General features: G+C 37.7%; 1 protein-coding gene and 1 non-coding gene across 2 annotated transcripts in view; one reads left to right on the forward strand and one right to left on the reverse strand.

Annotated features, from left to right (window-relative positions):
• The window catches only part of Ranbp9 (RAN binding protein 9), an 85,005-nt gene that overhangs the window by 38,221 nt on the left and 32,985 nt on the right, over positions 1-13,799 (reverse strand). Inside the window, exons 3-4 of the mRNA XM_057786929.1 lie at positions 1,427-1,479; positions 7-174 (exon numbers count right to left, since the gene is read on the reverse strand). Of these exons, the coding sequence (XP_057642912.1) occupies positions 7-174; positions 1,427-1,479 (221 nt within the window). The remainder of the gene's footprint in view (positions 1-6; positions 175-1,426; positions 1,480-13,799) is intronic.
• LOC130886288 (U6 spliceosomal RNA) lies at positions 10,626-10,732 on the forward strand. The gene has a single exon (XR_009058261.1). It is a non-coding gene; the product is annotated as a U6 spliceosomal RNA (small nuclear RNA).

The raw sequence follows: 13,799 nt of genomic DNA on the forward strand, positions 1-13,799 counted from the left end.
CAGTACCTAAACTATGTCCATTCTTCGTGTAAAAGCAGGTATTGTTGATAAGATTAACACAACAGCCAATGACATCACCAGTTGTAAAAGTTGGTCCATACGGTTGTCCAGTTCCAGAAGAACAAAACGAATGTCCATCATCCCCATGGTAACCATATGAATGTTTATCCCAACCTAGAGAGACAGGTTCAGTATATTTACAATGAACAACAAAGTTCCTCAGTTGTCATTTATTCACTAATGTTTTAGATTGTGCCAGAATAGCACAACACATAATATAAACCTCCAAATGTACACCTACATTCTCAAGAACTATGTTATAAAGAGATTTCAGCATTAAAATGTTGTCTAAAGCATTAAGGAAAATAAACTTAACCACCCAGAACACTAAAAAGAAGTACTGAAGAGAAAGGATTCCTACCAGGAACGTGAACATAAACACAGCAGTCACAGTGGGGGCATGCATTCCATGAATTACTTCTTTAGCTAATATAGCAAAGGAATTTTGCTCTAATATGAATAACACACATAAACTCTAATGTAAAATAGATTATAATTCTTTTAAAAAATATTTATTGATTGATTATGTATACAATATTCTGTCTGTGTGTATGCCTACAGGCCAGAAGAGGGCACCAGACCTCATTACAGATGGTTGTGAACCACCATGTGGTTGCCAGGAATTGAACTCAGGACCTTTAGAAGAGAAGGCAATGCTCTTAACCACTGAGCCATCTGTCCAGCCCTAGATTATAATTTTCATTTACCACAAACTTCTCAAGGCTGTGATCCATATGTAAAAGTCATGTAATTGTTGATCTCTGTACACACATTCTTACAATTAAGACCCTCTTAACTTTTAGCAGAAACACACAGGGAAAGCACATCAAGTTACATAAGAATATAATTAGATGGCAGCAGTACTAGCTTGATATGTTCGTGTCTCACTGTATTTCCTGTAGTTTTGTATAGGTCAGTTTGTATTTTACATTAAAAAAATTTCCTCTACTACTGACTTTTAACAGCAGGAGACAGAATCAATTCCTTCTGTCTGCACACTCCTGAACTCACTTCTGTCATTTATCTATACTCTTACAAGGTCACACAACGCACTTTAAAGATTAAAGGTCAGGATGTGACTGTTGACAACAAAACCAGTCAAATTAAAATGTTTCAAGTGGTTGATACAAGTATATAAAGTTAAAAAGGACAAAACAATAACAGAAAAACAAAGCATAGGTATTATGCTATGTATGTTCTATAAAAGAACATGAAATTTAAATACATTTAAACTCCACTCAACTTCCACTTAGAATTTATAAGTGATTAATTAAAAAAAAAAAAAACCTCAGTATCGTTTAAAAATTTTAAACAGAAATGTCAGTCCTAAGGCTCTAACAATACTGTAATTCACTTGCAAGTGTACCTGGTAGTCTATTCATGTTCACACCTTGAGCAGAAAGACCAATTCCCATGTAGCTGTTGGAGAGCAAAGGAAAGGCAGGTTATTACAGTCGGATATACACAAATCACTAAACACTCTAAAACATAGTCAGAACCAAGCCCAAACTGAAGCTCCTAAGTAAGGTAGTCACGGAAACGTTATTACAGTGTATTCCATAGCAATAAAGAGCACTATTAACCAGCAAAAAAACCTAGATCCCCAGCAAACTACAGTAATCACTCATAAGCACATTAAAAATATTAGTAAGGGCTGGAGAGATGGCTCAGTAGGTGAGATGACACCCACAGCTAAGCCTGATAACCTGAGTTCAGACTTCGGGATCCACATAGTGATTGCCTTTCAGAAGTTGTCCTCTGACGTCCATATACACAAAGTGCCAATGCTACATTCTAAGTGCCAATAAGAAGAAATCTGAGAGATCAAATAACTTCATAATATACCTTAGGGCTTTAAACCTACCATCAGTAAGTGGAAAGAAATAAGATCAGAGTTGAAATTGATGAATTAGAAACTAATGATAATACACATCACTAATGCCAAGTTACTTCTTTGAAAAGATTAAGATTTGTTAACCCTTGGCCAAGCTAACCAAAAGAAAAAAAGGCCCAGTTTTAAAAATGAGAAATGAAAGGAAGCCTTTACAACATATTCCGATGTAATTCAAAAGGAAACAATGACAAACCTTAAAAATATTATACAGTCTACTAAATTGGAAAATCTAAAAGAAAATGAATAATTTCTTCTAAACATGTATGACCTACCAAAATAAAACCAAAAGATGAATATTTCAAACAGATCTATAAGAAGTAGTGAGATAGAAACAGCAATTAAAAAACAAAACAAACAAACAAAAATCCCAGTTAGTGAGACGTCTCACCAGGTAAAGGTGCTGGGAAAAGGAAAAAAAAGCTAACTCCCCATAAACTATTCTGACCATCACACACCACCATTATAAATAAACGTCACAACTGCTTAGCTTAAAAAAAAGTTAACTAATCAAAGTCTAAATCCAAATAGATTGACAGCTGAATTCTACAGAAACTTCAAAAACAAATGTTTCCCAAACTCTTACATAAAATAGGGACAGAACAAGAAAAAAAAAAAATAGGGACAGAACAGTATCAACTTATTATACAGCCAGTATAAATTCTGACACCAATAACAGATAAAGACATTAAAAAACAAAACTATAGGCCAATGTAGTGATATTTCATTTGTAGTTTAATAAATAAAACTTGCCGGAAGTTCAGAGTGAAACAGGCACACTAATCATCCTTACAAACCAGGCAGTGGTGACACACACCTTTAATCCCAGTAGTCACATTAGTTTGCCACAGAAACGGGCAGTAGTGGTGCACACCTTTAATCCCAGTGGTGTACGCCTTTAATCCCAGCCCTAGAGAGAAATATAAAATGGGAGGAGACAGCTCTGACACACAGTCTCATTCTGAGATTCCTGGAGGCTGGATAGCCATTTCAGATTGAGGTAGAAGTAAGAGCCAGTAGCTGGCTGTTTTGCTTTCCCGACCTTCAGGCTGAACCCCAATTTCTGTCTCTGGGTTTTTATTAATCATGCTACAGGTCAATCTCTGATAGACATACGTGGTGGTTTGAAGAATGACCCCGATAGGCTCATATACTTGAATGCTTAGTCACCAAGGAGTGAAACTCTTTCAAAGGATTAGAAGGATTCGGAAGTAAGGCCTTGTTGGCAGAAGTTTGTCACTGGGGGTGGGTTTTGAGATTTCAAAAGTCTACGCCAGGTCCAGTCTACTCTGCTGACCTGCTTGTGGATCAGGATGTAAAACTCTTAGCTACTTCTCCAGCACCGTATGTGCAACCATACTCCTTGCCATGCTGACAACGGACCAACTTATGAAACTAAGCAAAGGCTTTCTAAAGGGCTGCCTCCTCTTGGTGTCTTCACAGTAACAGAACAGTAACTAATAAACAAAGATACAAAAAAAGGGGGTGTGGGGGAAGGAAAGGGGGAAAAAAACCACTCAGGAAAATATTTACAAACTGAATTTGAGAAAACACCAAGGAGATTATCATGATCAAGTTGGCTTAATTCCAGAGACACAGGGATGGCTAGTTATAATAAACATTACAAATTATATAAATGGACAAGGACAGAAATCCACATGGTCATCCCAAAAAAGGGACAAAAGGCTTCTGAAGGTACTGTTTCATGATAAAAGTCTTGAAGAAACTGAGAGTATAATTTAACACAACACAGTAAATACTATGTATAATAAACCAGTAAACAACATTATACTAAATGGTGTAAAAGACTCAAAAAGCATTTCCACTAAAACCAAGAGTAAGACAAAGCTATCTTCTCCTCAACTCACTCTTATTCAATATGGTACTGGAAGTCTTAGCAAGAGAATAAGACAAAAATTAAACAAAATGGACACAAATAGGAAAGAAGTCAATCTATCCTTATTTGCAAAGTATAATTTATATATGAATATGAAAGAAAGACCCTAAAGACTCCACTAGAAGATTTAGAATTGATAAACTCTGAAAAGTGGCAAGATACAAAATTAACATACAAAACCAAGTAGCCTTCCTATATCAAGAAAGCTATCAGGGAAATAATCCTATTCATAGCCAAGGTGAATACATACACACATACATATATACCTTGGAAAAAAAACAACTAACCAATGATGGGGGATGCCGCTCTGTATGCTGTGAATATGTTTTATTACCACCGGTTAATAAGGAAGCTACTTTGACCTTTGACAGGACAGAATATAGCTAGGCAGGAAATACAAAGAAAATTACAGGGACAAAGAAGGCAGAGTCTGGGAGACACGAGCAGTTGCCGAAGAAGCAAGATGTGATGTAACACGAGGCCACGTGGTGATATACAGATGATTAGAAATTGATTAATTTATATGTAAAGCTAGTTAGCAAGAAGCCTAAGCCATCAGCCAAACAGTTTGTAATTAATATCAGCCTCAGAGTTGTTATGGGGGAACTGGCGAGAGAGAAACCTTCAGTTACAAACCAAAGTAAAGTGTTCTACATTAGTTTCATTTATGCATTTATTTTTATGTATCTTTGTGTGTGTAGGTAGATGTTAAAATACAACATGTAGGAGTTAGTTCTCTCCTTCTGCCATGTGGATCTTTGGTCATGAACTCAGGTATTTAGAATTGTCAGCAAGCACCCTGATTTGATGTGTCATTTCATCAACCCAGGAAACTTTAAAAGATTCAACACTGGGGGACTGGAGAGATGATGGCTCAGTAGTTAAGAGCACTGACTGCTCTTCCATATGTCCTGAGTTCAATTCCCAGCAACCACATGGTGGCTCAAACCATCTGTAATGAGATCTGATGCCCTCTTCTGGCCTGTAGGTATACATGTAGGCAGAACATTGTATACATAATAAATAAAATCTTTTAAAAAACAAAAACCATTTAAAACTGAAGACAGGAGAAGACAGAATGACCTTCCATACTCATGGATTGAAATAATTCTGTAAAATGACTCTTCTCTTCATAAAAACTGAAACATCCATCTTAATAAAAAATTTAAAAGAATTTCACACAGGGGCTGGAGATGGCTAACCAGTTAAGAGTATTTGGAGGATCCAGGTTCAATTCCCAGCACCCATTATGGCAGCTCACAACTGTCTATAACTCCAGTTCTAGGGGACCCTATACCCTCTTTTGGCCTCCATGGGCACTAGAAAAGCATGCGGTATAGGCAAAATGCTGACAAAACATTAAAAAAAAAATCTCACTCAGCATGATGCTTATTTTCAGCTTGATTGGATCCTAACTGTGGATGCAATTTCACCAGCCACCTCAAACTCCTATTGCCATGGTTTCACTAGGCAAGAGCTATAACCCTCAATTGTGAACCAAAACAAATTATCCCTTCCTTATGTTGCTTTTGCCAGGTATTTTGTCCTAGCAAAGTGTAAGGTAATTAAGACAGACCTTCAAATCAATCCTGAGCAAAAATAATGCTGGATGTTATCACTATACATAATTTGAAGTTGCATTACAGAGCCTTAGTAAAGCAGGGGCATGGCACTAACAAAACAACAACACATCGACCAATGCAATAGAGGGAGATCCGGATACAATTCATGGAGCTACTATGAACATAGTTGAGCATATACTTTTGTTGTATGTTTGGGCATCTCTTGGGTATATTCCCAATAGTGGTATTGCTGGGTCGAGAGGTAGGTTGAACCCGACTTTCCTGAGAAACCGCCACACTGCTTTCCAAAATGGTTGCACAAGTTTGCATTCCCACCAGCAATGGATGAGAGTGCCCCTTTCTCCACAACCTCTCCAGCAGAGGCTATCATTGGTGTTTTTGATTTTAGCCATTCTGACCGGTGTAAGATGGTATCTTAATGTTGTCTTGATTTGCATTTCCCTGATCGCTAAGGAAGTTGAGCACGATCTTAAGTGTCTTTTGGCCATTTGAACTTCTTCTGTTATTGTTCGTAATAGCCAGAACCTGGAAACAACCTAGATGTCCTTCAATGGAAGAATGGATGAAGAAAGTATGGAATATATACATATTAGAGTACTACTCAGCAGTAAAAAACAATGACTTCTTGAATTTTGCATACAAATGGACGGAAATTGAAAACACTATCCTGAGTGAGGTAAGCCAGACCCAAAAAGAGGAACATGGGATGTACTCACTCATATTTGGTTTCTAGCCATAAATAAAGGACATTAAGACTATAATTCGTGATTCTAGAGAAGCTAAATAAGAAGGTGAACCCAAAGAAAAACATATAAGCATCCCCCTGAATATTAACCTTCATCAGGCGATGAAAGAAGACAGAGACAGAGACCAACATTGGAGCACTGGACTGAAGTCTCACGATCCAAAGGAGGAGCAGAAGGAGAGTGAGCACGAGCAAGGAACTCAGGACTGCGAGGGGTGCACCCACACACTGAGGCAATGGGGATGTTCTATCGGGAACTCACCAAGGCCAGCTGGCCGGGGACTGAAAAAGCATGGGACAAAACCGGTCTCGCTGAACATAATGGACAATGAGGACTACTGAGAACTGAAGAACAATGGCAATGGGTTCTTGATCCTATTGCACGTAATGGCTTTGTGGGAGCCCTGGTAGTTTGGATGCTCACCTTAATAGACCTGGATGGAGGTGGGTGGTCCTTGGACCTCCCACAGGGCAGAGAAACCTGCTTGCTCTTTGGGCTGAGGAGGAAGGAAGACTTGATTGGGGGAGGGGGAGGGAATGGGAGGTGGTGGCGGGGAAGAGGCAGAAATCTTTAATAATTAAATAAATTAATTAATAAAAAAAAAACAATTCATGGAGCTACAGCCACCGGTTTTTGTTTTTTGTCTGTCTTTTTACAAAGATGCCAAAAAATATCCAAGGCAAAAAAGACAGCCTCTTTAACAAATGGCATTTAGTAAAATTGAATGTCTACATGAAGAAGAGTGAAACTAAATATTTGTTCTCACCACATACAAAATTCAACCTCAACTATATCAAATATATAAAACGTTATACATTATAACGTAAGACTTGAAACTCTGAACTGCTTGAGGAGAAAGTAAATAAAACATTTCAAGATACTGGCTTAGGCAAGGCCTTGCTCCAGTCACTCAGGAACTAATACCAGCAAAGACAAATGGAACCTCTAGAAATTAAAAAAAAAAAAAAAAGTTTCCATACAGCAAAGAAAACAATTAATCAAGCAATCTACATAATGAATCACTGCCAGCTATAATCCAACAGATTATTAACTGGAATTATATAAAGACTAAACCACAATAATACAAGCAACCAATCAAAACTGTGCTATGTAACTGAACACAGTTCTCAAAAGAAATACAAAAGGCCAATAAAAACAAAGTGTTCAAAATTCTTAGCCATGAGGAAAATGCAAATCAAACGTACTCTTCAGAGTCTACGGTTACTGAAGGCAAATGATGGTGTCATCCCCTCTAGTTTTCAAGACAGGGTCTCTCACAGAACTTAGAGTAGGCCATTTTACTAGACAGAGAGGCTAGATAGTGAAACCCCCAGGATCCGCCTTTACTAAAACCCTACCACAGGGGTGACAGACAAAAGCCACCAGGGATCTCAATGCAGGCCTTCCGAACTTTCCCCACTGAGCTACCTCAGTCTGGGAAATATTTTCTTCAGTGATACAGCATGCTAACTGCTATGCTGATAACTGATAATAGGAGTGAGCAATATCACATTTTCTTTGGGCAGGAGGTCCTGGGCTAAGTCAATTCTAGATGACTCTAGGCTTTATCAAGCTGATAAAGACTTTCTAGGACAATACACAATTTTCAAAATCTTATAAACACCCACAGAAGCTGGGAAGGTTTAAAACAGAAATAAATATAATATACCTGTAAGTGCAAAAACTAAAAAACATTAAACTGAATCCAACTGTCAAATGTCTATGTTGACTATAATTGTATCAAGATTTTAAATGTCATTTGATAATGTTCAGTCATCATTCCTCACAAAACATTCAGTAAAGTAATAAAAGGTAATTACTTAATATAGTATTCTTTTTCCCCCAACTCCAATTAACCCCCACACAAAACAATAACTGTGAACAACAGCAAAGACATTGTCCACTACAAACAAGAACAAGGAGCTGTTTGTGTTAAACATTGTAAAGGAGATCCTATAAAACTTAATATAAAACAAAAAATAACCAGTAAAACATTAAAAGGCAATGTATCCATTTGTAACTGGTATAATTATATACATATAGAACCACAGAAACTATTCAAAGCATTTAAAATTAGACAGGTAGTTTTGAAGGATAACTGGATATTAAGGAAACCAATTGTAATTGACTTCCAGCAATAGCCAACTGAGAACAGGAGCAGTGTATTAGTCACAAAAACTACACAATATTAATAAAAGTTTTAGAGTAATGCTCAAAAACAATGTTGCAAATATCTAGGCATATGTATCTAAATAACTTGACAACAGATGTTTTTCTAAAATAGCGTTTCTCAGCCTTCCTAATGCTGTGACCCTTTAATACAGTTCATGTTGTAGTGACCTCCAACAATAAAATTATTTTTGTTGCTACTTCATAAAGTGTAATTTTGCTACTATTAGGATTCATAACATAAATATCTGTGTTTTCTGATGGTCTTAGGTGATCCCTGTGAAAGTTTAGCATACAAACAGTACATTTCAAGGCACATTCCAATCCAATTTCTTAATCCAGAAGAAAATGATTTTAAAGTTTACATATACAAATACAGAATTCCAAGAAAAGACAAAGCTTAGGTAAACAGCGGGCCATTCCCTGCTAATAACTTTCAGTTGATGACAATTTCGAGGAATATCACTAATAAGAGCTACTGTGAGTGAGGCAAAGGTGACAGAACAGGAAGAAGCATCTGCAGGCTGGCTGAGGACTGGTAAGAAGGCCCACATACCCTGTGCCATTTGAAGGGAGCAGCCCCAACCTAGTTCCCAGAAGAATACAGGTTGTGACTGTGTGTGCTCATTCCCAGGTGCCTACAAGTCTCTTGTAGAACAACAGGAACTTCCTGATTTGCTCTCCACAAATACTATGACCTAAACTAACTTTAGGCAGAAATGGTTTATTTTACATTACACTTCAGGTAATTACTCCATCACAAAGGAAAGCTGGGGCAGGAACTAAAGCAGAAGCCATGGAGGAATACTGCTTACTGACTTGGCTCTCCCATGGCTTGCTCAATCTGCTGTCTTATATACCCCAAGACCACCCGCTCAGGGGTGGTATCATCCCCAGTGGGAGTTGGCTAGGTAGGTTCCTTCACAGCAGCATCAATTAGTTAATAATAACAATTAATAAAATGCCCAACAGACTTACTTGCCTATGAGACAACTGATGGAGGCAATCCCTCAGTCAAGGCTCCTTCTAGTTCCTAAACAACTAGTCAGCACAAGTCGCATTCGCCAAGCCTGCTGCTTGATTACAGACTGGACCACACCCCTCTCATACTAAGGAAGTTAAGAAAACAGGATACCACCTGTTCCCTGAGCTTAGAAGACATCACAGTCTGGGTAGAAGGCAAGAGAGGAGGAGGGAAATTCTGGACAATGATCTAGACCAGTTCTTAACGATCAGTCACCAAATCAGCAACACTCCTCCCACATCCCACAGAAGACCTAGAAACTCTAAAAGGAACTCTAGACCAGTGGGGCCTCCAACTAAAGGGTTCTGACCCCTTTGGGGGTTGAATTATTCTTTCACAGGGGTTTGCATATCAGATGTTTACATTATGATTCATAACTAACAAATTATAGTTATAAAGTAGCAACAAAATAATTTTATGGTTGGGGACCACCACAACCTGAACTAGATTCAAGTTATCAACTGTATTGAACTGCATTAGGAAGGTTGAAAACCTCCCTTCTTTAGACTCAGGTTCAAGGAGTTGGAATCAGTACAAACAATAATAAAATAAAATAAAAATAAAAAATAAAAATGCTAATCTGCACAGAAAATAGATGAAAAAGATAAATATTAAGCTTCCTAATGAAAATGAGGCCACAAAATTCTAAGATATAAAACAAAATTAACAGTACCATGATTTTATTATGGGTGATGCAACTCAATGAACAGCAGCATTTACTTGTTGGTCATTAGAGTGGGGGTGAGAGGGCACACATGTATAAGTCAGAGGAAAACTTCACACTACTGGTTCTCTCCTCCCACTTAAGTAGGCTCAGGAGAGCCAATTCAAGCTGCCAATCTTTGCATAAGTGCTTTTTACCCACTGACCTATGACCCACCTCATGAACCTGGCAGCATCTTATTTTTGTTAGTAAATAGGGAATTTTATAAGGAAGGAGAATCCATAATCACTAGAAGAAAAAAAAAAGAAACAAACAAACAGTGGAACACCCTCTTTGCTGAGATCATTTATCTAGTAGTTTGCCAGAGTTAAAGAGAGTATTGTTGAAATGAAAATGTAGAAAATCAATGGAAGATGCAATGCAAAAAGCTACTAGCGAGGAGAGGCACTAACCAACAAGTGATATTTGTTACTGGACATCCACTCTCAACAACTAATGACCAAAACCATGGTGGGTACAGGTCAAATTACTGGTGTAGTAACTGCCAACCTCAAACTTGAATGCCCAAGGAAAGCAGTAAGACTGAGAAGAGTGCTCGCTTCGGCAGCACATATACTAAAGTTGGAACGATACAGAGAAGATTAGCATGGCCCCTGCACAAGGATGACATGCAAATTCGTGAAGCGTTCCATATTTTTTAGGAATGGGGATAGGGGGAGGGGAGTGGGGGGAGGGGGCAATATTTGGGAGGAGGGGAGGGAAATGGGAAACGGGGAGCAGGTGGAAATTTTAATTAAAAAAGAATAAAAATAAAAAATAAAACATATATAAAATATTGGGGTGGACTTTTAGGCAGTCTGGCTGCTTTTAACTCATCCCTGTTCCTTGTAAGTAACCCCTCACCCCATATGCCTCTTAGTAACTCCAGTAAAAAACCATTAGTTTATCAAAAAAAAAAAAAAAAAAAAAAAAAGACTGAGAAGAAAAGGAGACAGTATCAAAGCATGTAAAAACTAATCATTTACTAAAAATAGACTTTATCAAAGAATGTTTTAAGGATGTATTTAAGCAGAAACAAATGAATGCATGGGCCAAAGCAATCATCAGCACAGAAAAAAAAAATCACTAAAATGATCATCAGAAACTAAATGTTATTGAGATTTTTAAAATCTATATTTTGCACAATTTCCCAGCTATCACAAAGACTTGACAAAAAGAAAAGAAAAATAAACAAACAGGAAAATACGATTGGCACATACAGAAATCAAACCAGCTGTTAACATGCTCAAGATGAAAAAGGAGAAAAAACAGCTTGTTTTAAAGGAAAAATAGGAAGTCTTGGGAAGAAGAAAAAGAACAAGAACTGGGAGTGTCTGATTGTTTCTGTCTGTGTTTCTCCTTTGTTGAAAGGTACTTTCCAATGGGATGGTATGAGTGCGGCCTTTGAGTAGTGATTAGATCACAGAAGCTCTCCCTTTAGAAATAGGGTTAATGCCTGTAAAACCCGTGTCCCAGGGAGAGGAGCACCATGACCAGAAGAAGACACATAGCACTATCTATGAAGAACTCTCACCAGAGACCAAACTTGCTGATGCCCAGATCTCTGACTTCTCAGTCTCCATAATTTTAAGTAATAATTGTTTACAAAATAAATTACCCAGTGTAAGGTAGTTTATTATAGCAGCCTAAACAACAGACTAACAGACTAAAATAAACCAAATCCTGGAGCCAAAAATAACTTGACTATTTCCTGATATGATTAATAGCAAGATAGAAGATGGCAATGTATGTAAACCTGACCACAGACCTTAAAATGGGGGGGGGGGTGGAGCCTAGAGGTGGGAGGATGTGCTTGGAACAGTATTAAAACATCTAACATACATGTAAACCAGAGCACCAGAAAGAAAAGGAATGGAGCAGAAAAAAATAATTCACAACAATTTTCAAAACTTGGAAAGACAAAAAATTGTAGATTCAAAGAAAATAAATTTTTAAATAAGTTAAATACAAAGAGAGCCATAAGGTAGGGGGGAAAACCACAGTTGTTCTCATTGCAAATACCCACTGGCATGAACACTATTTTGTGCTATTAGTCATCAAGAAAAGGCAAATTCTAACTGCAGTGTGATACCATTACACAAGACCCAAACAGTTATTGTTTATAGCAGACAAAACCGTAACAAAGGCACCATGAAATTTCACTAGGAAAAACACAAACATATGCCTACCAGGTCACATGTGTCAAGCTAGCAAAGCCAACCACTGTAGCTATTATATAGTCATGACAGTTATAAGGGGTTAAATTTATCTTGAAAAACATCAAAAAAAAAAAGAAGAAGAATAAAAGAAAGAACAAGGAAATGGGATGGGAGATAAAGCAATTACCATCACTTCTATACCATGATATGTGTTCTTAAAAAATACATACTATATGAAATTGCAGAATAAGAACTAAAGGGCAGAGGAACCTGTTCAATGTCCAACACCCATAGCTTACAACTGATCTGTAACTCCAGTTCCAGGGGAAGCAACACCTTCTTCCAGCCTCTGCAAGTAAGTACTGCATGTACATGGTACACAAACATAGATGTAGGTAAAAACATCCATACATATAAAAAAAAACAATTTTTAAAAAGATCTTATAGGGACCCCTCGCTTCCACTCTCCCTTCAACCAAGAGGCTCCAATAAAGCATGATTTGGGAAGAAAAAAAAAGATAGGAAAAATGAGATATGGCATGCAAAATATTTGCCATACATTAAAAAAAAACATGATTTTCCATGCGTTAAAATTATAAAATACTCTGGGCAGTGGTGGCACATGCTTTTAATCCCAGCTCTCAGGAGGCAGAGGCAGGCAGATCTCTGTGAGTTCAAGGCCAGTCTGGTCTACTGAGTGAATTCCAGGATAGGCCCCAAAGCTATAGAGAAACCCTGTCTTGAAAAACACAAAACAAAACCAAAAAAAAAAATTATAAACTACAATAAATTAGACACTTTATCTGAAAACAGTTTGATATTTAGGTAAGAAGCAAGTGTCACAGGGTATGGTGGTATGGATGAAAATGGCCCCCATAGGCTCACATGGAGTGGCACTAAAGGTGTGACTTTGTTGAAGGAACTGTGTCCCTGGGGGTGGGGTTTGAGGTTTCAGGTGCTCAGGCCAGGCCCAGAGTCTCTCTCTGCTGCTTGCCTATCCAGATGTAGAATTCTTTGCTCCTTCTCTAAAACCACATCTGTCAGTATACTGCGAAGTCCCACCATGCCAATAAGGGACTAATCCTTTATAAGAATCGCCATGGTTAAGATCTCTTCACAGCAATAGAAACTCTAAGACACAGGGCTACAGCTTAAAAATTTCTGTGCAGCCACGGGAGGAAAGTTACGCAGCAGAAGGAAGTTTGCAAACACAGGTATAGCTGGGTTTGCCTCATAACACACAGATAACCGAACAGTTGATAAATGTTCAGGGTGCTGTGTAGTAGAAAAGGCAGAAACTCAATGGTAGTAAAATTTGCTTATATAGACGAGCAAGAAATTTACTGTCCTGGCACTACATGTTTATGAAAAGTAACAGTCAAAGATTTCTTCAGATCAATATTTCAAGACAGAAAATTTCAAATTATTAATTCTTAAGTATCTTTAATTAAGTTATAGTTGTGCCCAACACTGCATACCAGAAATTAGCAGACTTAAAGATATATGCCTATTATCTCAGCATCTGTTCTATATTCCCCCTTCCATTTACCTATTTTTTTCTTTCTTT

This window comes from Chionomys nivalis, chromosome 13 (assembly GCF_950005125.1).
Source record: "Chionomys nivalis chromosome 13, mChiNiv1.1, whole genome shotgun sequence".
NCBI lineage: Eukaryota > Metazoa > Chordata > Mammalia > Rodentia > Cricetidae > Chionomys > Chionomys nivalis.